At 34.3% G+C, this 27,284-nt stretch overlaps 1 protein-coding gene across 3 annotated transcripts in view; it reads right to left on the bottom strand.

Moving 5' to 3' along the window:
- The window catches only part of Dmd (dystrophin), a 2,436,643-nt gene that overhangs the window by 2,287,641 nt on the left and 121,718 nt on the right, over positions 1–27,284 (bottom strand). For 2 of the 3 annotated variants that reach the window (XM_085838135.1, XM_029473188.1), the window contains exon 1: positions 15,338–15,600. The exons of the other annotated variant lie outside the window; for it this stretch is intronic. In XM_085838135.1, coding sequence (XP_085694261.1) covers positions 15,338–15,368 — 31 coding nt within the window. In that variant the 5' untranslated portion in view covers positions 15,369–15,600. Of the gene's footprint in view, positions 1–15,337; positions 15,601–27,284 lie in introns of those variants that run through there. 3 annotated transcript variants of the gene reach the window in all.

Consider the following 27,284-nt stretch of genomic DNA (forward strand, 5'->3'; position numbering starts at 1 on the left):
GGCAAACACTAAAATAATGAAGAGAAATTCATGATAAAAGAAAATTGGTGAGAATGGTTATATGAAATAATCTAAGTAGAAAGAAGATACAAATATAAAGTTGCATGACTTACTTGTAGCATCACAAGTAATTTTATGTTGAGAAGTGAAATTCATGATGAGAGGCCAGAGCACGTGTCATTTTGTAGAGGACACTGTATATTAAGGCCTTGAATTTTACTCTACCGTTAGATGATGCTCTCAAAAATGCTAAAAGGGAGATGTACAGAACCTAACTTGTGTTTTAGATATATGACAGCTACATTGGGTTTATTTAAGGTGATTCAGATGCAATGTCTTTTAAATTGAGATTTTTACAAACTACTGCCATTTGGGCAAAATGTGACCAAGCTGCTTGAAGAAAATAAAGGTACTTCTTTGCAGAAAAAAAAATTATATTACAAATATCCTATCAGAAAAATTTCTTCATCTTTATGTGCTAATAAAACTTGGTATATAAAAAGTATATTTATTCTTGTAGCTATATAGAATTGAATATTTGTGAAAAACTAAAATAGTCCTCAGTACCCTTACATTCCCAAGTATCTTCATTTATATACTTTTCATGCCCACCATGAGTTACCATGTAACTCATTATTTCATTATTACTTTTGGAAGACAACAGGAGATGAAAGGCAGTTTACTTCCGGTCATATGGCAAATACTCAATAAATACTCAGTAAATGAATAATAGATTCTTCAAATTTACTTGACTTGTCAATAATGTCAGGCTTGAACCTCCAGTTAATCCAGTTCATTCAAGGTCCACCACCTATTGTTTTTTAACCCTAAATTTTAAAATTCCCTTTCCCCCAGAGGGGCTTTTGGGTCATAAATAATCTGAACCTCTATTCTATATAGCTTAGAACATTTATAATAGGGTCTAAATCATCATGACATTTTGTTCAATATGTGATTCATGTTCCCAAATAATAGAAATAAATTACATTCTAGTAGACTATCAATAAACCATCCTGTGTACCCTGACCTATAGATTTACTAATTTACAAGTCTTCCTCTTGATTATGTCTCGTAACTGTACACTAAGTTTCAGGACACAAAGAGCTTGTTAAGTGTTTAATGTTGGTATTTGGGGTTTTTTTGTTTGTTTGTTTTTTACAAATGGTAGATTAATGATAAAATTGCTGCATGGCCAGCAAAAACAAATATTCTGGGATGGCACGTACAAACTTCATTCTACCTCTCCCAAAGAAAACATCTTGCACAGCTACAGTAAGATATTGAATCTTGAAATTGTTAGTACAATTCAGAGTTTATTCATGTTTTTCTATATGCACATTCATGAATTTGAATACTTCTGTGTCACAGCGTGCACCAATATCTACTATTGATACAAAGTATTCTGGCATGATAACAACTACATAGGATAACTCTTTTCCTGGCCTTAGCCTATGAGAACTCTATTCTAATATGTATAGCCACATCATCCTAAGATTTTGAAAAGTAAATGTTTTGAGTTTTTATTTAGTTTTTTTTATTTATTTATATTCTAGACATTGTTCTCTACCTCTCAGTTCCCTCTCCCACAGTTCTTCATCCCATTTCCCTTCCCCTTTGCCTATGAGAGAGTGGCCCTCACCAGCATTCCCCTTCCCGGGGGAGTCAAATCTATACAGGATTAGGTACATCCATATCCATTCCTACTGAAGGCAGACAAAGCCTCTGCTATATATGTGCTGGGGGCCTTAGACCAGTCCATGTATGCTCTTTGGTTGGTAGCTTAGTTTCTAGGAGCTCCCAGGGGTCCAGGTTAGTTGAGACAGTTGGTTTTCTTATGGGGTTGCCCCTTCAGCTCCTTCAGTTCTTCCCCTAATTCTTCTGTAGGGGTCCCTGACTTCAGTTTAATAGTTTGGTGTATCTGTATCTGTCTTAGTTAAGTGTTGACAGAAACTCTCAGAGGACAGCCATGCTAGGCTCCTGTCTGTAAGCATATTATAGCATCAGTAATAGTGTCAGGGTTTGGTGCCTCTCCCCCATTGTGTTGAATACCAAATTGAGCTGGTCACATGGTGTCCTTTAGAATTGTAAGTATTAGTGTTTAGAATTTTTTCACTGACTAATACTTATTTAATGATATGGATGCATGAAAATTTGTTTTAAATTGGCCCCTTGATGTGATTTGAATTTGACTCTAAGTACTAATTATTAGATCCTTATAATTTTCATTTCACAAAAATTTGCCTTTAATTAGATAAATGCTGGAGATTAGAGGTGCTAGGTCATATCTGTATCATATTGGTTTTGAAAATGGTTGGGTCATCATCCATTTTTACTAGCAATATATAAGCAATCTGTAATCCACTGCAACCTTTTTTTTTTAGCTTTTAGCAACACCATTACTTCTTTTTTTAAAAAAATGTAACCAGTTTGTTAGGTAGTAAACATTCAAAATTTTACTTTCTATTTTTTTTCTTATGGCAAGTGTTATTGTACCCATTTGTCACCTTTATACCATATACTCTACTCCATGATATTCCTATTCAAGTCATTTCCTCATGTGTAATTATTTATGGGTTTGAATTTCTGTTTTGGGTAATCTTCCTATATTCTGGATACTAGTCCCTTTGAAAGTTCACAAAAAAAAATAATAACCAAGTACATGGAGTTAAAAATAGCAAGCAATAAAATCAAGAAACAAACCAACAGCCACACAGGACAGCCAGGACTACACAGAGAAACCCTGTCTCAGTAAAACCAAAAAAAAAAAAAAAAAAAAAAACAAACAGTTCAAGTGCTAGAGTAAAAAGAAAAACTAGAAATCAAAGAAATTCTGAAAATTAAATTCCACCAAAAACAATGATTGGAAAAGGAAATCCATTGTTCATTTGCATATGATAAGCTTCAACACTAATCAAAACACAGTTTTGTCTCATAAAATATTCATGAAGATTCAGGTTTGTTAGTTAATCCCAGCACTGGTGAGGCAGAGGCAAGTGGATTTCAGTGAGTTTGAGACTAGCTTCATATATAGAGAGAGTTCCAGGCCAGCCGGAATCCTATCTCAAAAATAATTAATTAATTAAAATAAAACATTCACAAAGCAGTCTAATCATTTAATCATTATTATAAAATCTTAGTATGTGCAAACTAATATAATTACACCCTTCATTAAAGTGTTGAGCATTAATTAACTTTTGCAAAATATTTACCAAGAAATATCATATATGTTGGGTTTGGGGAAAAGAATCCTAGGAACCATTGAGGTGTCTGGGTTAGTGGATTGTATCATATAATGAATAAAAGCTACTACTGACTGTTCAACAGGTATTATTGACTCTTCTACATAAAAAACTCCAAGAAACAGTGCTAATTGTTATGGTTGGATGTTATACAGTAGGGAAATTTCATCTACTTGAAAATTCTGATGTTAACTCAGAGGTAAATAGCTGTTATACCATGCTTATACGGTATGTATGCACACAGGTGTGTGTGTGTGTGTGTATGTATGCCTGCTTCTTTGTGGATTTGATATTTTGCTTTACTAGTATCCAATAAAAGCTAGCTATGTAATTAAGTATGTGGTGATATACTATAATTTATAGTTGAATACATTTAAAAAATCGGTTAGCAAAAATGGGGAATGTGGAGAAAGGTAAGAGGGAGATACAGAGAAGCCTGGGTAAAAAGCAGCACTGTATCCCTTGTGAAAGAAACTCTACTGGACTGTGGTGAAGGCAGAAGAGATGAAGGGAAGTGAGAATGCACAGACCTTAGGGGATAAAGCTGACAGTGAGTGACAAGGACTTAGAAACAAGCTTGCAGAAGAGATAAGTATCAAGGATGAAATGAGTTTGGGTTTTTGAAAAGTAATGGACAGCGTTACCACTCAGTGGTGAAGAGAATGATAAGGCCAGGTGAAGGTGCACATACTCTGAATCTCAGCACTATGGGGGTTGAGGCAAAAAATAAAAAACAAAAAGCAAAACAAAACAACAACAACAAAAAAACAATCAGTAGCTCCAAGCTAACCTGAGATGTGCAGCAAACAAAAGCAGAGAACAACAGCAAGAACAGAAGAAGGAGGAGGAGGAGGGGAGGGGGAAGGGGAGGGAGAGGGAAAAATAGAGGAAGAGGGAGAATGACAAGGACAAGGACAAGGACAATGACAATGACACAACAACAACTGGTGGAGACCTGATCAGGTTTCATGGGGTAACATTTTACTTTGAGCTTTCACAATGGAAATACCTTTGTCATATAAGGATAGGGACACCCACCAAGGCAGATGAAATTACTGCTTCAGAATTCATTTGGGGAAAAAAAAATCTGATCTAGAGGTAAAACAAGGCTAGTTTGCTAAAGACAGCTGTTAACAACCTGAAGGTGGTACAATGAGTCATGAAAACAGTGGCTAAGGAAGAAATTAAGGAATCAGGGTAGGACAGAGTTATGAAGAATTCACATCTTTAAGGAAAAGAGGAAAAGATCAGATTGTGAAATCTAAAAAGAAATACCTCCCAAATTGGGAACAAAGCAGGAAAATACAGGACAGAGATCCCCACGGAAGACAGGGTTCTTTAGAGAATTGTCAATATTTACCACAGCTGTAAGGTTAGAAAAGTGGGAGAAATTCGGTCAATTGGTTTTTGTGACTTGAAGTTCTTTACTTCACTTGAACTCAGCAGGGTGAAATTTGAACAGAAAGCATAAAATGTTAAGGAAAAAAGGAAATCTCCACTCAACTAATGTACATAAATCCAGGGAAAATGAAACTTTATTTTAGTTTGTTGATTTTTAGTATAATATGTGCTTTTATATTATTGAAAATTATCATGATAAACAGGTGAAATAGTTACTTCAATTGTTAAATATTACAATGGTATAAAGTAATAACATTGTGATAAGTAACACAGCATATTAACATATGATTATAGCTAGCCAATGATAAACTAGCCAATGACAATCAATTATTGGGCATTGTATCTGACTACCCCCTAACTTCTACTTTCTGCCAACCACCTTGAGAGATTTTCTAGAATGGTAATGTTTTATAGCTATCCTTTAATGTGTATATTTGTAGAGAAATGCAGCTCTGGATAAGATGAGAAGAAAGTTGCTTATGAAGTCAGAGAAAGTCTCAGCAACATTTTTGATCATACAAATGGGAAGACCTACATGAATTTTGCTGTGTAGGAGGTATTATCTTTATTAGAAAAATAACTTTGTTATAATGAACATTATACTACTAGATTAAGGTATCCATTTCAACACTTTCCTAGTGTTACTCTACACAGTATTTTAGTGAACTTCTATACAGTCAGCATGGACTCTCTTGACATTTACAACAGATATGGATGCTATTTGATCTTTTTTTCATGCTCATGTAGCAAGAAAATCGAGATAGAAATAAAAAATGAAATAAGTTAATTATCATAGATGCCATCATAGGTGGTTCCTTGTAGAGTTTTAGAGAATGGATGTAGGGTTATTCAAGACACCCCAATGTACACCTAAGAAAATGCAATGTAGTAAGAATTTATGGGTCTTAATAAACAGACCAACATTTTGAGCTTTTAAAAGAGAATTCTCAAAGGAACATGCATAGTTCTTGTTAGAAATATGACTCCTGGGAGTTTCATTTTATTTTATTTTATTTTTATGTTTTATTTTACTGTCTCTAGATTCTACCTAAGTCTGAGAAATGAGGGCAGCTGACTTAGTTAAAGATCTTCAATCTTTCAGTTGCAGGGCCATTTGATATGCCCTGACTCTAACACATCACATCTGAGGTATCTTAGATAAATCGTTTCTCTCTCTACCTCCATATCTTTATTACATATGGAGGATTATGTTTCTGTGATTCAAACAGTTATAGTGATAATTAAGATATATGTGTCACTGTACATTTAGCACAATTTAACAAGTGATCCATTGTACATCAAAGTTCAGGTACTTCTGAAATAGCATTGAGCACATACAGGGTAGTTTCATATGGAGGCAAAAATCAATTTCGTGTGGATGGCTGTCTTTGCATTACTGCTTGTTGTTTTGCTCTAATTCTCATCTCCATATGCTCATTTTAAAGAGAACTTGCATAGATTGGTTATTCAGTGATCACTTCCAGAATCACGCTGTTCCTATATAATCGTTTATGGCTGATACCTACCAGGTAGCATAGCCTTCTTCATATTGCCTATGGATTGTATAAATTATATGCATTTACAGAAGTTTTTATTTCTCTGTGTTCTCTGGTGTGCAGTTGTAATTTCCTAAAAGGCATAGAGAACACAGCAGGCATCTAACCATGTGTACTTATAAGCAAATGAAATTCTAATGGTAAAAGGTTGCCCAATATCTTATTAATATTCTATCTCATTCTATTTACCCAAAAGGTAACTGATAAGAGCATTATACTTATCCATGACCAAATTTCAATTACTTGAATGGTTTTTATCTCTTCAGTATGATTCTGGTTTACTTAGATGGAATTGTAAATGTTTTCTAAGGATTTTCACCATTTCTGAAGATATAAGAATAATCAATTCAACTAATGTTTCTCAAGAAGAATTTTTAGACATTTCTCCAATAAGCATCTATATTAAGTAAAAGAACATTAAATAAAGTACAAAGTTACCTTGTCATATCTATGCCATTCTGTATTCTCTAAAGGATGATTTTTCATATTACTTAACAACTCTGACTGAGCAATTGAAATTCAGACGATGATAAATGTTTTACACTGAAGGCTCATTTCATTATACAGTAGTCTGTTGAAATGGGGTTTCCAAAGAAAGTATTTTTAGAAAATGCAGAGTACAGGAAAAAGCTGAATACATTACACAATTTAAATATTTACCGAAGCTTTTCCACTAAGACAACATTTGGGCGATATCGCACTGAAATAGCAACGTGGAAAGGAAATTAGGGGTAAATAGATGGCAGAGCCTGTGGAAAGCAGAGCGCCGAGTGTGCAAGTGAGCACCTCATTCACAAAGTCCTTACATTGGAGATTAAAAGGGACAGCCTGGTTCATAAACTTGTCACCTTGCTTCTGGTTGCACCAGTGAGTCTGGATGCTCCCTCTGTGTGTGTGTGTGTGTGTGCATGTGTATGTCTCCCATGTATACAGGAGCAGGTACACACATGGCTTTGTCCTCTTATTGAATTCCTGATCTCCTTCTCTTTACATTTAGTGGACTTTCAAGTTTCTCTAGTCTATTCCATGGTTCATATATTTAAATCCACCAGAATGAATTCATCTCGACTTCAGGTCCCCATCTCCACCATAACAAAACTCCTCATAAACAGAAAAAAAATATTTATGTCCATTTATTATCTTTCGCATCATTCCAGCTTCTTTTCCTTTCCAGTGTTTTGTTTGTAAGCGGTGCCACTATGTACCAAATCATATAAGTCCTGAAGAAAACTCTGTACAATCCAGCCCCTGTGCTACTCAATCTATCTACCAGGAAATCAGGAATGCATGTACTTTAATTTATAGAGTCAGCAATGTGAATCAAAAGAAACACCTTCTTTTGCACTTTAAAAAAATGTCCAGTTAGTGACCATCTATCCTTAGAATTACAAATCTCTCTTTAATGAAAGTGATATCTTTCAGAAAACAGAGATGAATTTGTACCTATGCTCTATTTGAAACCCACAAAAAGAATGATCAGTGATCCTACAAAGAGAAAGATCTCTTCAATGACCTTCAAGGGTCTAAATATTCAAGCCATAACCTACTGTGGCAGCTTAAGGCTTGTTCCCACACATTTCCTTGCTATCCTTCCTCTAAGAAAGTTGACCTTGCTACAGTTCTTCATACCAATATCTCCTGCCACAAATGTTTCACTCTGATAGGAGTCATTTTGATGTGTCCCCTTTTAAAATTACTTCACTCCCTTGCTCTTCTCCAACAATCATTTTCTTAGGAATACCTCACCTCCCAAATATCTAGAACTAGCATAGTTCTCACTCTTACATATTCTTATAACAACATGGTTTTTGCCTACAGCTTTCAACTGAAATGCAAATAGAACAGTTGTCAAAAATTTCTATGCAAATCTAGCCCTAAATTTTAGTGTCTGTGAGTTTGGTTATTTAGAACATTATATGCAGAGAATAACACTCGGGCAACATGATTATATCAAGCCAAATATGGCACTGAATAATATGTGATGCCTAGACAAATGAATGAGCAGATACTGAAGCATCAGTTTTAAGTTATTCTTTAAATAATGGTTATCCAAAACCACACATACAAACTTTATGAAGCCACTTCTTTTGAGATTTTCATCACTGGATTGATTTTGAGAGAAAAAAATCTATTTGCAGGCATTTAAAGTAAAACACTGCCAAGGTTCTAGGCTTGAGTAAAGTGAACCCCTTTGATAACACTTGATGCGTGCTGAAATGGCCCATTAGGGATGGGCTGTGGACACCTAATCCAGAGGAATCTTCTAGCCCTTTAGCAGCTGTTCACATGGCTTCTGTTCTGCCCTTCAGCCTCTCCTTAATCAGGAGTTCCCAGCTGTCTGAGCTTCCCATAAACTCTTTCAGTTAACCACCTACATGCCAGCATATCCTGCATCTAGCCATGCTCTTTCAAGTTTAAGTTATCTCTTTGTTGCTCTTATTTTTCAGGGTGTAAATTGTTTGAAGGGTGGGTCACATTCCGTCTTCGGTCTTCGTTCACTTTCTCAATTGTTGTGATAAACCTACCTTGGTCTATTTAGTCACTAATTAGTTTCTAATACTTCGATCTGAAGTGTCAAAACAACAAATAGGAATTACTTGCTTTTCTTTTGAGGAAAATACTTGAATAACTCCAAATCTGTGATTTATTCCTACATTTTGAATTTACCTTTAGGAACTTTCCAAGGTGAAAGTCTGAACTGAGAAAGTGTGTTGATTACCTTGCCCTTTAAGTCAGTACTTGGGCAAGAAACCACCGCTGCTGCAATCTGATAATGGAGGAGAGAGACGAGTTGTGTGCAAATAAAGATGAGTGCCAGGAATGAGCAAAAAGCCACTGATGTTCATACCCTTTTATAGTCCTGACTCTCTAACAGTTGTAGCCAAAAATGGAGTAAGCAAATGGAGAGTGATTTAAAACACAAAACAAAAGGAAAGAAAACAAAAGCCAAGGACACAGTGAAAACATCTAAGAGTAAGGCATTTGTTCCCCCAGTAACCAGGAAGAACATAAAACACTGTCATGCTAACTGTCCTTAATTAATAAATGTTATAGTGAAGAAAAGTAAATACATCAAAGAATCAAGAAAAATCACCAAATAATTGTATGTTCTTTGCTCACTCTCCTTTCCCCATATATACAGATGTAGGATTTCGAAAATAGAAACTAAAAGCATGGCAATTCAAACATCTGTTTTTTTTTTTTTTTGACTTTTTAATTTGTTATCTCTCTTCAAAACCCATTCAACTTTCTACATTCCTCTTTTATTCCATGTATAAACACTGACTTTAATAATGCATTTAATTTTTTCTATTCTTCAAAGCAACATATTTTTCTACTTATAAAAATACATGAACTAAAATAAAGTGACTAATAAAAACAGAGGCAAAGCTCTTCATTTTTCTCTTCCGTAAACATGGGACAACATATATAAGAGTGTCTGTGTTAAACTGCAGCCTTCATAACTGACATAAAAATCACTTTTATTATGTCTTAAGTTTACAGAAAATTAATTCTTTAAAAGTTATATGGAATGAAAATATTTAATTAGCCATTCTGAAAGATTCACTTATGAACAATAAAAACAAGAATGAGAACAATATTTTATTGGCATGTCAGAGAAATGACAGCTCTATTCTGATAAAACACTAATCATCTATTCTCCCTCACTTTCCTTTAGTGAAGACCAGGGTTTGTGTATAATCAGCCAAAAACATATCTAAGTTTCATCTTGACTGTTAGGAGCATGTGTTCTCTCGGGGCTTAATACTACAAGCCAACGAAGGTAGGCTACCAGAAACCAAACAACAACAAACAAATCTAATTACCTTTTTAATCAGGCAAAGGCTTGAGGAGCCCAGGCTAGCCTTGAACTTGAATCAAGGATGACTGAATTTTGACCCTCTGGCTGCTATTACAGGCATGCACTACCACACCCAGTTTATGCAGGATTTTACATCCATACCAGTGAATATTCAGCAAGTACTCTATCAATTTATATTCACTCTTCACTCACTAAAAGCCCAAGACATTTTCAATGAATAAAATAAAGCTAAACAAAAATTTGAGGATAAAGTATCTTAAAATTGCAGACAACATGAAAGACAAAGTATGAAGATAGACTACTGCCCTTGGGTTTCTCAATGGGCCCGAGGTGTAGGAGGCTGATAGAAAATTTTTATGCATAAGTCACCAAGCAGTTCTATCTCCTTCCTTTCATTGACACATCAGCAATTATGGTTCTGCAGTTTCATATTTTCTTAAACACTGGATCCAAAACTAGTGTTGTCATTTTTGTTTGTTTCTTTTGCAATATTCAGAGCAATAATCAGGAATGAGGACAGAGAAAGGCTATGTGCCCCAGGTATTAAAAGGTGTTTTACAATCTCTGGAGAAACTATCTGGTTTATGAAGGCACATTTAATGCTATAGTATGTACTAATACGTGGAGAACAAAAGTTTTGATTTTAAAATCTGTAGAATAAGGGAGAAACTAATGATTTTACTTCTTAATTTTGAAATTTAGTTATATTTGGATGTTCATAAATGGTATTTATTTTTCTGTGAGACAGTTGTCTTTTAATATCCAATTAGAGGAAACTTGATGTTATATCAATTTTGAGAGACTTCTGTGTGTGAAACAAGTAGACAAAACCCTTCATATTTGGCAAAATAAACTGCACTGCAATATTGTTGTTTGGCCTTTCATATGTATAATAAAATAAATTGTTGGAAGTCAAAAGGTGTTTGAGTGCTATTAAATTTATGAAATTCTTAGGCAAATGCATGTATCTGGAGGATATCATCCTGAGTGAAGTAACCCAATCACAAAAGAACTCACTTGATATGCACTCACTGATAAGTGGATATTAGCCCAGAAAGCTAGAATACCCAAGATACAATTTGCAAAACACAAGAAAATCAAAAAGAAGGAAGACCAACACATGGATACTTCATTCTTCCCTAGAATAGGGAATAAAATACCCATAGAAGGAGTTACAGAGACAAAGTTTAGAGCTAAGATGAAAGGATGGAACATCCAGAGACTGCCCTACCTGGGGGTCCATCCCCAAATCAGCCACCATACGTAGTCACTATTGCATATGCCAGCAATATTTTGCTGAAAGGACCCTGATATAGCTGTCTCTTGTGAGTCTATGACAGTGCCTGGCAAATACAGAAGTGGATGCTCACAGTCATCTATAGGATGGAACACAGGGCCCCCAATGGAGGAGCTAGAGAAAGTACCCAAGGAGCTGAAGGGGTCTGCAACCCTATAGGTGGAACAACAATATGAACTAATCAGTACCCTCCGTAACCTCAGAGCTGGTGTCTCTAGCTGCATATGTAGCAGAAGATGGCCTAGTCAGCCATCATTGGGAAGAGAGACCCTTTGGACTTGCAAATTTTATATGCCCCAGTACAGGGGAACACCAGGGCCAAGAGGTGGGAGTGAGTGGGTAGGGGAGCAGGGCAGGGGGAGGGTATAGGGGACTTTTCAGATAGCATTTGAAATGTAATGAAGAAAATATCTAATAAAAAAATTTTTTTAAAAAAGGTGTTTGAATACTGTACAGGATAAAACCTTAAGAAAGTTAAACATAAATGTTGGCAGGGAAGCAATACTACTGATGTTACTCAAGGCCTTGTGCATGTTATGCAAACACTAGATCACTGATCATATACCAGACCCTAACGTGTATTTTCAGTAGAGAAACTGTGATGGACTCACTATATTTATTCCTTTCCTTGTTTGTTTGTTTGTGAAAGTCATATATGGCCAAGAGGCATGATTCACAAAGGGTATATTTTTATGATACTCTGCTAATGAGTTCAGTTGCATTGTTGCATTGAATACAAAAATGAAATTATTTCCCATATTCATTCTCATGACTTTTCCATCAAAACTTTTAAAATATGGGTAGATTGCCTTGATAAAAGAACACAAACATCCTAGGACAAAGTTGGTCTTACTGAGATAGAAAGAAAACCATTGCCTCTCGCAGAAACCAAACCAAATCCATACTATATACAAGTAAACTAAGGTCATCATTATTCCTCACTGGCTTCCCCCAAATGGTATCAATTCTTATAGATCTCCAATCTACTTAAATAAAAAGAAATCTCTAAGAAGTAACTTATGCTTTATAGAAATATCACTACCATCAGTTTGTTTCAAAATTTAGCTAGGAAAAGATTCAATCCCAACAAATTTATCTAACTAGAAGTGATGCCCAATGAAATTATGGAAGCTTCAATTTTATGGACTCCATCTGAGGTTCTTATTCGATGTTAATAAAAAAATGTTTATATATTAAGATTTTAGAAAAAGCTCTCCCAGGTTTGTAATCTTAGGCCACATAAATCCAGAATATTCTCTTTTAACGTGATTCACACTATCTTCTGGACAAGGATATTGATTAGTGTTATTTTTTAATATATATATATGATTAAAATAGACTTTAAATTTTGAAAGAAAATTATTTTTGAGAAATAGTAGATTACCCTTTAAATTTCACCTAGTCCTTCAGTCCCTCAACCAAAATACCACTATCCATTGTTTTCTGCCATTCAAGTATACCTGTATGTGTGATATAAAAACCTGTTTTCACACACAAATGCTATTTTTCTTGAATTTATAACAAAAGAATAATCGATCAAAATCAGGTAAGTTGTATTTAATAAGTTAGAAAGTCTCATAGAAGTTGCAAAGAAAATGGGAGTTGCTTGTTAAATCATTTCCTTTTATACTCTCATACCCCAGAGGTTAAAAAAAAAAGTGAAAACATGTGTTTTCTAAGAGAGTGAATATTTCTATGTCTTTTATTAATCTATACAAATAGCTGGAAACTGATGGCCTGTTTCATAAGCAGTAATGATTTAAAATGAGAGAAGGGAGCAAATAAGTAGACTGTGTATGCTAATTTAAAATTATAGTTAAATAAAATAAGTAAAAATAAATGATACTTTTACATCAGAAACTTACCTTCAAGAATAAAGGCAAAAGTATATTTCCATGTATTTTTAAAAATAACTTAAATTTGGATATTATGTTCCATAGACATTTTAAAATAAAAAATAACATCTATATAACATAATATATTATCATTTCCATAATGACATTATATAAAGAGACAAGAAAAAAGACTCTTATTAAATTAGAAATTATATCATGCATTTAAAAAGGATTTTCTTTTTTCAGTTAACATGACCTTAAGTGATCTTAAAATTGAAATTCTAAAATATAAATTTGTTAGACTTCAAGACAAATTGTGCCATTTAATATTCTAAATAATATATGTAATTCTAAAAGTAAATCTTTGTTTTAATGCCATAACCTTTTCGTTTAAACAGTAATGTTTTGAGAATTAAAAACAAATATGTTCTTCAAAGTTTTTCAAATTTAAGCAAATTGGGAAACACGATTCAAATATCAAAACACCCAACTAGTAAATCAGAAAGCTTTCGTGCACCATAGCCCTTAAAATAACTTCTTTTTCCTTAAACCTACTGTTATTTTGCAGAAGCATTATCTCACGATTTAGAAATACTGTGTGATAAAGCTTTTTTCAAATCTAAGGTATTTAAAAACATTATTGAGTGTCTATACCACAGCTGAGCATAAGCTCGCCTTTTTTCATTTCATAACTGCATTTCTAATAAATGGTCTTTCAAAAGTGCTCTGGGCGCTGTTTTTTTATTTTTGTTTTGAAGACTTAACTATCACCAATGAATTATCTCAATCATATTTATAAGTTGATACACAAGACATTGAAAGATAAAATTTAAATGTGCATACCTGAGTGTAACAAAAAAAAAAAAAAACTGTGGATAAGTGCTATATGTATTTTGCACTGACATAAAACAGAGCAGCTTTTTCTTTAGGAAATAATGCTGATGCTCACAAATAATTGTCAGAAGGCAACAATAGAAACAGGTGGTATGCTGTGAAATGGAGAGGCATCTATTATAAAATCAATAGATGCACAACTTCGATTTCTTTAATATTTTTCTGAGTAGGTGCTTGAGGGTTTTTTTTCCTGGAATTTGTTAATCATTAGTCATTTGTGAAATTTTCTATCTTCATTCTTAATTATAAGCATTGTCATTGCTTATAATTGTCATCTCATTGCTATTTTGAATGACTAGAGTCCACAAGCCAAAAATAGTGAGAAAATGATAACCTTCAACCATATATATATCTCTGAGACACACTGGCTTCATCATGTATTATTTTTATATATTATTTTTGTTGTTGTGTTTGGGTCAAATTTAAAATTCATTAGTCATAGCTGATTCTTTAAAAAACAAGTGGGAGGCATTTTTAAATAAAGGACTGATCTAAAAGTTTTCCTGAACAGCTAGGTCACAGTAGACATGAATCACCAAATCATTACAAAATGGGATGACAACCTTTCTAAGTTTTTATTTTGTTTTCAGATCAAGACACTGCATGGTTATTTTCCAGCACAAATTGTATCATTATTTAAAGAATAATCATAATTTGACAGAGAACAGAACATTTAAAATATGAAGTATAATAAAAAAAACTTAGAAATTCAATCTTTATGAATATTGTCAAAACAAAAACAAAAACAAAACAAAACAAATCAAAACAAAACTCATTTTCTTTACTTTCCACTACACTTTGCCAGATAAAACCTTTTCAAATTCAGGGCTCAGTTATTCCCATAGAGAATCAGTTCACTGAGAATGCATGTCAGCTTACAACTGTCTATAAAACTATTACAAAGAATAGCAATTTAAATAAAAAAAGATAAAAGAGATATATAATCTACTTCACAAATCATCAAAATGATCTGTTCCACACACTCAAGTCAAGCTATGAATATATTATTTAGTGGTTTCTTAAACAAAAATAATGTGTATTTCTATTGCAAAGGGCAAACAAATAATAGTAAAAAAAAAAAACCCACAACTCTTCCTTATATCTACTGAAAAGATTTCAGTGTGAAACACACACACACACACACATATATACATATATGGATAATAAAGTAGAAAAATGACAAAATTTATGCTTTTTCATAAGCTACTGTAATCAATCTGCCTACTCAATGAGCTTGTCACAAGCTGAAAGTCATGCCACAGTTAAGATATTTTTAGTTATTTTGTACTTACAACAGTCCTCTACTTCTTCCCACCAAAGCATTTGGAAGAAAAGGTATATATCAAGGCAGGGATAAAAATCTTGGTAAAAGTTTCTCCCAGTTTTATTGCTCTGGGAGGCTTAGGTACGATGAGAGGCCAATAAACTTCAGCAGCCTTGACAAAAGAAAAAAAAATAGCACTTCAAGTTTTCTTATTCGTTTTTTCTATAAAGGCTATTGCCTTCAAGAGCTGAGTCCTGTAGGGGGCAAGTGAGTGAGCCCAACACTGAGTGAGTCAACATAGTAACTGATGCCAGGATTCTGTAGAGGCCTCTGGATATTTCAAATTCCAGGACCTGCGCAGAAGCAAGTGACCCGCCTTTTCTCTCAAGTTGCTTTCCCATAATAGGACTGCCCATGGACACTGCATATAAGGCTGTGCTTCCAGCATGGCAAGCTCTGTGAGTTCAAATAATGTTCAACTGTGTTCTGAGTCACATCCAAACCAGAATAGCACAGGGAACTCAGTCTTGCTCTCAAAGTCCCCTAAACATAAAAACTCATCAGTACAATGCTGTCACAATATTTTAGTAACTTTGTTAATTTCGTTAATTTCCAAAACAAATAAACATAAAATCTGGATCCAGAATTAACTATTAACTGTCTTTTGCTTTTGTTTTTGTTTTTGTTTTCTCCCTCTCTTCAACACCACCAAAAATGGCATTGTATTCTACTAGACTTCAAAAAATACCTAGAATAATCCATTCATTTGTAAACTATCTGATGTCTACCAAAATTAATTTTTACCCTTGGGATCCAATCAAAATTATGTATGATAATGCCAATACTTTAAGAGAAGCAGCAGTGGAATGGCACAGCTGATTTCTGAAGGAAGAATGTGAGTAAGACTTTGGAGACAAGGTTTCTGCTAAAACAGAAAGTCCTCTTCTGAGTAGAACAGAAAATTCCCAAAAGGTCAAGTTTCAGTTGTGAGTTCTATTGAGACTACTTTACAAGAAATGCATTCTCCCTCAAATTCTGCTGTAATAATTATTCAAACAATTTTATGAAATATTGAGATAGTGACTAGTTAATGGTTCCCTCAAAAAACCTGTAATATTAATGGGCAGAAGTGTGATATGTCGTCCAGAATGTTTGTAAATAATTCCTTTATTCATCTTCATTATTTATGTATCAGGTAAGATCGATATATTTTAAATACTTTGGTAACACTGTGAGAAAGAAATTTACTTTACCATTATAATCATCTTCCTTGAGTTGTTTTAGTGCCTTATAATACATACAATTTTGCAAATTAAGTAAGTTTATGAGATCATGAAAATAGAGTGCAATGTTTTTAATAAGTATATGTGCCATCCCTTCCCTACCCCACATTATCTCATGTTTTCACCTGTCTTCCTTCCCTTAAAATCTTTCCTTCTCTATCCATAGTTCCCTTTCTACTTTTATGACCCCATCCCACCCCAACACACACACACACTCACATTTAGATTTCTTATAGGCAAGAAAGCATACTTTTGAGTCTGGCTCATTTTGCTTAACAATATGATTTCCATTTCTGTTTAATTTTCTCTAAATGTCATGATTTAACTTTCCTTTATGTTAAAATGTCACTGTGGACATGTACTGCAGTCACTTTATTGATCATGATGCAGCACTATTCCATTACTACTAAGAGTTGCCTCATACTATCTTTTCATAGTCATACGACTTACCCTCCCCAGTCATGTTTCAGGCTCATCACCAACACATTTGTCCTCCCTCTTTCTAACTTTGCCGTCTTACAGATGTTTTAGCAATGTAATCATTCAATTTGTGAGCTTTTCTCTTAGAATTATGTCATCAATTGCCATTCAAACTCTTATCAATAGCTTCTTACAATTATTCTGAGTAGTGTGTCTATCTATGGCTGTGTTGTCATCTGTTTATCTATTCATCAACTGTAAGACATTTTGGTTATTCCAAGTTTTGATCAGTAAAAATAAAGCTACAAAAAATCGTATCTTTTTTCTGAGTAGAATTAATAGCCAAAATTATAATTTCTAGGCCCTTTAGCAAATGTTTGACTAAATTTTTGAGATAATGGCAAATTTACTGGAGCAATGTATATCTATCAGTAATGTATGAATGATTTAATGCACGCTCCTCAAATTCTCACCAGTATCATGGTCTTAATTTCTGATTATTTTTTATTTCAAAGATGTAGGAAAATATCATGACAACCATAACTTCAAATTTTCTAATAGATGATGATATTGAATAACTCTCAATGTACCTTTTTGAAACTGTAGTTTATTGGGGTAAAATATTTTAGACTTATTCTCTTAAGATGTTTAAGGATATACTATGGTATGATGGACTTCTGTTGTAGTAGCTTATGGTAGAGCTCCAGGATTTATTCAACTTCTTTAAGTAAAATTTCACATTAATTACCAGCTCATCATTTTCTCTTACTCCTGAATAAACACTTCAAAACAGTGTCTATACATACATTTGTCCATTCTTTAGTTGGGCAACTGAGGCTTGTCATTTATTTGTTATTTTACTGCTGAGATGCAAGAACTCCTTATAATTTCAAGATGGGAATACTTTGAATTATTCAGGTATTTATGAAGAAAAAGGTATAAAATTTGCTAACATCTTTTTTAATGTATTTTTATAGTTTAGTATTTTTGGAATATGAACTAATAACAATTGTCTGTTTCTTGCATCTTAAAAGCTTTGTTTACTTTTAGGAATTTTTTTTTAAAATATATTTTAGCTGGGCATGGTGGTGCATGCCTTTAATCCCAGCACTCAGGAGGCAGAGGCAGGTGGATTTCTGAATTCAAGGCCAGCCTGGTCTACAAAGTGAGTTCCAGGACAGCCAGGGCTATAAAGAGAAACCCTGTCTCGAAAAGAAACATATATGTTTTAGATCTATGATTCACTTTGAATTAAGTTTTGTGTAAATGGGAGATTTAGACTGATAGCCTGTATTTTTCCTTATAAGAGTCTTATCCTCTTGCTCTTGCCTTCTTGCTCCTGCTCTGTCCTCTTGCCCTTTCCCCCTCTCTCCCTATGCACCTCCCCCTCTCTCTCCACATGCTCATCTCAGGCCTCTACTGCTCTATTCTTCTCTCTCTCTCTCTCTCTCTCTCTCTCTCTCTCTCTCTCTCTCTCTCTCTATCTCTCTCTCTCTCTCTTTCTCTCTCTCTGTTTGTCTCTACTACCCTCTTAACTTCCCTCCCCATGCCCTGAATAAACTTTATTATTCTATACTATACCAAAAAAAAGAGTCTCATTGCTCTACAACAATACTTTGAAAAGACTAACACAATTCCATTGATTTCTTTTTGCAAAATAGTCAAAAACATTGTAAACATTGTAAACATTCCTATAGATCTGCTTCTAGGAACACAGATGAAGTTTTTATTTGTAGCATCATGTTGGTGCATAAAATGTTTCAGATTTTGTAGCATTTCAGATTTTAGATGTTTTGATGAGGTTTCTCAGTCTATCTGTTACACATGTGACTACATAAAGGAATAGTTAAGAATAGATATTCTAAAGTCAGCATTTTGAAAAACAGTCATGTTCAGACATCATATAATAAAGCATGGATCAAATTTGTGTATTATTAAAATAATTTTAAGATTATAATTGAACCACAGAGATTACATATAGACAATTGGGCCATGAGAGATTAAAAATAAAATCTCCCTAGGAAGGAGAAATAGAAGGCATATTATGCATGGATGGGTTGGGAAATTGATTAAACTGAAGGATTAAGGGAGGAGCTGGAGGAGTAGAAGGGAAAGAGATGGGGAAGAGGAGGGAAAAAGTACAGGGAAAGATGGTTAAAATTAAGAGCCATATGAGTTACTGTAGTATGGAAATGTAATACAGCAGAAACTTCTTAATATATATCAATACATGAAGACAATCTAAGTAAAATAACCAAATAATGGGCAGAGCAGAGTCTCAACCAAGTATCTTTTGTCACCAGTTTTCAGTGCCAATAATGGATTACAATTAATTCAGATTTTGGGCCAAGGGGTCCCATGGGAAACCCCAAACAATACAAGCTATTGTCAAAGCTACAGGTTGCTCTCCACAAACTGACAACAAGGTCCCATTGCTGAAGGCAACATCTTCACAACCTGTCGAACATGCAGAAGTTGCATTCATGCCTCCATAGAGTCTTTAAACCTATATGCTAGCATCTTTGGTACAGAAAGCTACTCTGGATGCCCCCAAGAAGAAATATAACACAAACCTTTTGATTTCTAAAGGTGTCCAGCCTGCAAGGTATGCTAGTGCAATAGTGAACCAATGCTTTTGGGGGGTGGGTGGGTAAAACACACTCCCTGAGATGAAACCCATACCCAACCCTACTCATGGAGCGAAAAACCTGAAAGTAGGTAGCTGAGGAACCTAGGGTAAAATAAAATACAACTATTCTAAGGAATACAGCAATGAATTAGTCCCTAATACCATTCTGCTCTACCCATAGATAAATGCCTTGCTCAGCCATTGTCAGAGAAGCTTTGTTCTGCAAGATTTGGGAACAGACACAGAAACACACAATCAGACAATGTGCAGAGAACAAGAGACTCAGTCCTAAGTAGGAGGTCTCCATCAAACCCTACCTCTCGGGGCTCAGGGAACCCCGTGGAAGAGGAGACAAAAGCTTGTAAGAGCCAGAGCTGATGGCTCTTCTAAATACACAGATTTTCTACACACATGAACTCACAGAGAGTGAGGCAGCACGCACGGGGCGTGCAATGGTCTGTACCATTTAGAATCCTAGAGCTGAAAGAAGAAGACACATGACCATTACTAATCCAGAAGTGATCTCCAATTGATAACAACTTGCAAATGAAAATTTAGTTTCCTCCAATGGATTCTCACTGGGGAAACAAACTACTCATTGAGGGTAGGCTGCATGTCCAGGAGTAGATGAAAGAGAAAGTGAATTCAACAGCATCTTTTAATGCTTCTTATTTCAAAATGTTGTGTCAGAAGTTTAAATTTTTATTTAGTTGACACTATAGGTCATTTGGTCATTTGCATATACATTATGGCTCTAAGATTTCAGTTTTTGTGTTTTTATGGGATTCCTGAGTGTGAATGAGTTGATCTCTGCATCTATATATTTCTTGTACCTTTTCTTGGAATCTTTTCTCTCCGTTTGTTCTATCCTTTTCTGATAGGCTTGTTTTTGATTTAGCTTAGTATATTTTATTTTATCCTATTAATGCCACTTAAATGTCTGATGGTTTTCTCAGGAGAGGCAGAAATGGGGTAGATCCAATAGGAGGGAAGATGGGGAAGAAGGAGGAATAAAAGTAAGGGAAACCATAAACAAACTATATTGTATACGAATATTTTGAATAAAAGAAAAATATTATAATTGTTTTATAAGAATACAGCATACAGATCCCCTCTTAATAAAAGAAAGCATACTTTTGTATATTGCATAGACTTATCTATATATTTTAAACAAATGTTTTAGATTATAATTTTATGCCACATACTGTAAAATGAAGATTCTTCTTTGCCTATTACTTTGTATTAAACAGTAATTTTTGTATCATAAAATGGTGTATTAATTGGAAAACCTGAGTGTGGTGAGTATAAATGAAAACAAGGACTTAATTCTGTTCATTGAAAATCCTAAATATCTTGTAATATGCTGACTTTCAAGAAACACATTTTTGAACTTTGAATTATTGAGCATGAATTCAAGCATTCTGATCCAAGCAATATAGCTTCATTCAATAAATAATACTAGAGAAAAGAAGCTGAAACAGTCAGAATTATTACATAAAATTTACAAATTAGTGATCTGGAACAAATCATCCCATGCCAGTTTTCTTTTTTTTAAAGTTATCTGAATTGTTTGAAATGTTACATATGTTATGAAAGTATGTATTTTTAGGTGTTTTAAAATAGTATCCTTTTGGGGTATGAATTTGAAAGAGAGAAAATAGGAGTATATAGGAGGGTGGAGGGATGAAAAGGAAGGAAGAAATTGTGTAATTATATTATAATCTCAATATTAAAAGGAAAGTCAAAATTTTAAATACACTCAATGGGGAATGTGTGGAGTGGATATTTTATAGCTACTAAAAAGACAGAAAAAAAAGCCACAAAAATAAAACGCATATAATTTGTTACTTACCTTTATAAACAAAAATTACTACTGTTGTTTTGAAAAAAAAAACTGTATTAAAACTGTAGATCAGGAGCCGGGCGTGGTGGCGCACGCCTTTAATCCCAGCACTCGGGAGGCAGAGGCAGGCGAATTTCTGAGTTCGAGGCCAGCCTGGTCTACAAAGTGAGTGCCAGGACAGCCAGGGCTACACAGAGAAACCCTGTCTCAAAAAAACCAAAAAAAAAAAAAAAAAAAAAAAAAAACAACTGTAGATCAATTTGGGTGAGAACCAGCCTATTAACTGTCTTATATCCTCCAATTCCTTAAATATCATATTTAGTTCTGTTGAAATATCTTTATTTCATTCAAGTTTTTACTTTATAGCATACAGATCATGGACATATTTGTTAGATTTATAAATGTTTCATCTTTAGGAAAACTATAAGGCAGCACAATTTGGGTGGTCAAGTCCCAGACCTTCTGCACTACATAGTAGGCAAATGTTTTACTATACAGCTACATTTCATAATTATTCTCTTTTAAATTAATTTTATTTTTTTAATTTTTATTGAGTTAGAAAATATGACCTTAAACTCACTCTCTTTTTTTATTGGATATTTTCTTTATTTATATTTCAAATGTTATCTCCTTTCCTGGCCTTGCCCCCTGGAAAGTTCCTACCCCATTTCCCCTCCACCTACTTTTATAAACTCACTCTCTTAATAAAGGATTAAACATACAATAGTATCTTTACCTATAGACAATGTTGGACAACAGACTTCTAGAACTTATTCCCATTGTGTTACTAATAAAATACTCAATGATTAAAAATTAACTCTTTGTTTCAGGTCTTGTAACCAGAGATCTTGATGAAATTATTTTTTAAGTAGCTTTTTAGGATATGTAGAATGTTTACAAAGTCTATTAGAACATCTTTAAATAAAGACACTTCGTTTCCTGTTTTTTTTATATTTACTTTCCATGTATTTCTATACTCGTTTTAAATTGCTATTTTCTCTTACATGAATTTATCCTCTATTTTATATGTATGAGTGTTTTACCTGCATGAATGTATGTGCACCATATATGTACCTTGAACTCGTTGAGGTCCAAAGAGGGTAAAAGGTCTCAGGGGTAATGGATTGTTATGCACCACCCCATGGCTGCTAGAAACTGAAGCAAGCTCCTCGGCAAGTACTCTTAGTTGCTGAGTTATCTCTATTGCTCCCACTGTCTAGAATGTCTAATACTATTAAAAATAGTAGACAAGAAAAGAAGGTTTTCCCCCTTAACCATAATATGAGGGTAAAAGAGCTTGAAAGTATTTCATGATTACTATGATGAAACTATAGAATTAGTTTTGAAGATATATTTTATCAAGTTGAAGAAATTGTCTACAAATCTTACTTTCCTGAAATGTTTTCTTTTAGATCTTCTTTATAGTGAATGGGTATTGATTTTTTTAAGTTTTTTTTTCCTATTGATGTAAACCAATGATTATCCATCTTTAACATCAGTATGTTATATTTGTAAAGGACTTTTCTATATACACGAGAAATATTGCTCATGTTTAATGTGTATCAGTATGACTTGTCTTATAAAGTATATTTGGAAATTCTACCTTCTTGTCTATGTTTTAAAAGTTGACAGTTCTTCTCTTGTTTCACATAAGAGATGTAATAGCACTTCCAGCTTCCAGAGATTCTTATAAGGAATTATTTCTTACTTAATTCTTTGCCTATACACAAATTTTGCTTTCTCCTTTGTTACTTTAAAGTAACAAAGGAGACTTGTCATGTTATTCTTTTAGAGCTTTGACTATGAGTATTATCAGCCTTTGTTCACACAGTTCTATGAGTCTATAGAGCCTGGACTTCTTCAACACTCTCCTTTTCTGTATTTATTGACCATCAAAGCTTCTGATGCCATGCACCATAAATCTTTGAGGATTGGTTCAGTTATCAATTTATTTTCTTTCTTGTTCAACCTTGCCACTTTCTATTATTCCATTATATGCATACATTTTGTCCTCTGTCTTTTGATAATGAGCAAACCGATATAGTTTTATTATGTTTCATTCATTTAATTCTAAAATTTCATGTTCTACCTTTTTCTATCTGAAATTTCTGCTTTACTTGTAAAGAATATCTTAATTCCTTTTACAACCATTCATTTCAAAGTATTATTTAGAAAGCATTTTAGGATATCTTACTATATCACTCTGGCTGACACATACTTGATAGAGAAACCAAGTGTAAAGATAATAAAATATACACTCTTCCTGTTAAGTATCATTGCATAAATCAAAGAAAAATAACCTTAAAACAATGCACTCAAAAACACACAATATAAATGATATGCACATTCATCCATCTACTAATGCAAACTACAAATAAGAAAAAAGGAAAGGGGCTCTTGACATCCTTCTTGGTTGCCCATCACAACTAGCTAAGATGCTATTTCTGAAGACACCATAGACCTTTGTTTTGACTGAGCTGGATGCTTCCTCTTCACTGGTTATCTTTCAGAGTAACAAAAGGTATGATGTAGGCTGCTAGGAGAGAAGAGGTATCAAAGGCCACACATAACTGGATTCTGAACTCTGCATGCTCTAGTGTCAGCCCGTCAGACAATATTTGTCCACTAGTTCAATAATGGCATGACTCTTTTGGATATAACCAACTGGTGTCAATTATATGTGAAGCCTGCTCCACATGAAGAAATTTATTCCTGATACAGCAAACCTAGTCAAAAACCTATAGCTGTGAGGAGATCCCAGACTCTAGGGAAAAAAAAACATGCTATTGTTCAGTAGCTAAATTGACATGGACCCATACTGTCTTCTAAATATTTGTGTTTCTATGCATAAATAATTGTTATTCTTAGCCTTAATCAGAGGAGCTTCTCTTTGCAATGAATTGTGATGAGTGAAGAAGTTCATGGTAGCTCTAGGTGAAGAGAAGTGAAGTGCTTATTTGATAGATAGGACATATTTATTACACTCCTTCTAAAGCTCAGGAAACACTGCAGAGAGGGAACTGAAAGAATATAAGGCCATGGTAATAGGAAGGAGGGCTAAGAAGAGCTATCAAAATAATGAAAGGAAAACCCATGAAACGAAAGAAGAAATTTATAAAAGTTACATCTGATAAAATATTGCTATCTAAGACATACAATGAATTACTAATGTTAAACAATAAAAAAAGAGGTAAAAACATCTGTTCTAGGGTACTTTCTGTTTTTGTGATAAAGACTATAAACTAAAAGAGCTTGGGGGAAAAAAGTGTTTGGTTTACAGGTTACAGAACATCATGGAGAGGATCAAGCTGATAAAAGAACTCAAGATATCAACCTGGAGGATGGAAGTGAAGCATAGACTATGGAGGGAAGTTGTTCCCATGAATGCTTTCTGAGGCTCATGATGAGCCTGTTTTCTTAGACTACTCAGGACCATCTGCTCATAGATAGTACTATCCACAGTGGGCCAGGTTAAGGGCCATTTTGATGGGGTCAATTCTCAAATTGAGGTTCCCTGTTACAGGTGTGTCAAGTTGACAGCAAAAATTAGCTAGCACAAATTTACCCCTTGACAATTTGAACAGAAATACATCACTATTAACATAACCCTCCTTTCTTTGTGTGTCTCTAAGATCTCATGTTAATATCAAAATACAAAATACATTACAACTTTTGAAGTCTTACAATCTTTAAAAATTCTAATACTTTACAAGTTCAATGTCTCTTTAAAATATTCAGTCTCTTATCTAAGGGCTGTTGTAAAATATAAACTGTACTAAATATTTAATTCCTCCGGAAAGAAATAAGCAGGGCACAGCTCAAGCCAGTCAAAGTTTAACACAAGTTCGTCTGTGTAATTCAAATCCTACAGCTCAGTTTTTGACATCTGGAACACACTCACGATTTTTCTGGGCTCCAAAGGGCTTTGAAAGTCCCACTTCTCTGACTTTTCCATTGGCAGCACATATCTCAGGCTCAGGCCAGCTCTACTCCTCACCTGCCACTGACCTTGCTAGATGTCCTACAATCCTCCCACAATCCATGTATCTCCCATATCTTGGAGCTCCACTTCAACTAAGGCTACACATCTTCACCAATGGTCTCTCCTGGCGTCTTCAGAGATCCTGAGCCTGTCACATAGCCTAAGCTTCAGCTTTTCCACCATAATCCCTTCAATCCTTGAGGTTTCTCCTGCAACTGAAGCTGCACCTTCAACAGTGGCCTCTTCTGGATTTACTTCAGAAATACCACAGCCCTGCCATACATTTGCAACTCCCAGGTATCTCCCATTATCCTTTCATGTTTACAAAACAGTACCATGTGACACATTATTTGCTACGTTCTGCTGTCAACTTGACACCTCAACTATATCACAGTTTCTGTGTGTTGGTACTGATGAAATACTTCTCAGAAGAGTTTTTGCCTCAGTGATGCTGGACTCTTATTATTCTGGGTTGATACCTCATCCCCATCTTACTAGCATCTATTGTCCCAGTAAATCCCAGGTTTTATTTCTACAAATTATTAAGAGAAAATACAAGGTACCCCCAATAGAGTCTTTCTTCACTCTGAAACTTCACAAGGCAGGCCTCCTTTGCCTGCATTTTCCCAGCATTCTTATCATCGAAGCTCCCACATAACAGCCCATTAAATTCCAATATGATTTCACTGAAAGTTCCAAATACTTCCACAACAGTCCCCCGCCAATAATATGGTTATCATCAGAACAACAGCCAACTCTCTGTATCAAATTCTATCCTAGTTTGCTTTCTGTTTCACTGATAAACACTATAATTAAAAGCAGCTTGGGGAAGAAAGGGTTTATACTTTATATCATCTTATACTTTATAGTTCATTGTTGAAGGGAGCCAGTAGAACAATTCTTACAGAGAAAATGCTGAGACAGAAAAACAAGTATATGAAAAGTTGTTCCATATCACAGGGAATAAGTTATTGCTGGGGAAACAGATATGTTTTCTTCATTCGTCCTTGCTCCTGTAAATACTCCCTCACCCAATCCTCCTAAATCACATTAGTGAAGCTTGTTGTTTCACCAATGAAGAAACTACAAATTAAAATTTGTAATGCCATCACAAGTACCCACTTATTAAAAGTCTTACCTTATAATCTGAGAACATCAGATGCTACTGAGGTCATTTAATTACTGAAACCCTCATCATTCCTAGAAGAATGTAAAATGCTACACCCACTTTAGATAAGACTGTGGTGGTTTCTTATAGAGTTGAAGATTTCACATGATCATATGATTAAATGATTATACTCATTGGTGTTTAGCTAGTGAGTTCAAAATATAGGTCTTTGGGGCTGGAGAGGTGGGTTAGTGGATAAGAGCACTTGACTGCTCTTCCAGAGGTCCTGAGTTTAATTCCCAGCAACCACATGGTTGGGAATTTAATTCCCTAACAACCATCTGCAATGGTGTGACTGACATAAAATAAATAAATAAATTTTTAAAAATATATAGATCTTTATAAAATATATCATGGATATTTTAGCATCTGTATTCACATTTTGTCAAGGCATCTATGCTGGCTTTTAGTAGGTGAATGAATATGCTGTGATATAGTCAGATAAATGATGCTAAAGATTTGATAGATGATATAACTAAGCATGAAATGAAAAATAGAAAAACTGCATTCATATCAGAAAGTGAAGGAAGACAGTGTGAAAATGCTATATACCAATACTTTAACATAGTAGAGGTAAACCTATGAAACCGCTAAAAGCATTAGTAGTTTCTAAGTGTCACTAGGAATGACTAAAAAGAGCACAGAAGATT

This window comes from Mus caroli, unplaced genomic scaffold (assembly GCF_978045245.1).
Source record: "Mus caroli unplaced genomic scaffold, Mus_caroli_1 scaffold_5, whole genome shotgun sequence".
NCBI classification, from domain to species: domain Eukaryota; kingdom Metazoa; phylum Chordata; class Mammalia; order Rodentia; family Muridae; genus Mus; species Mus caroli.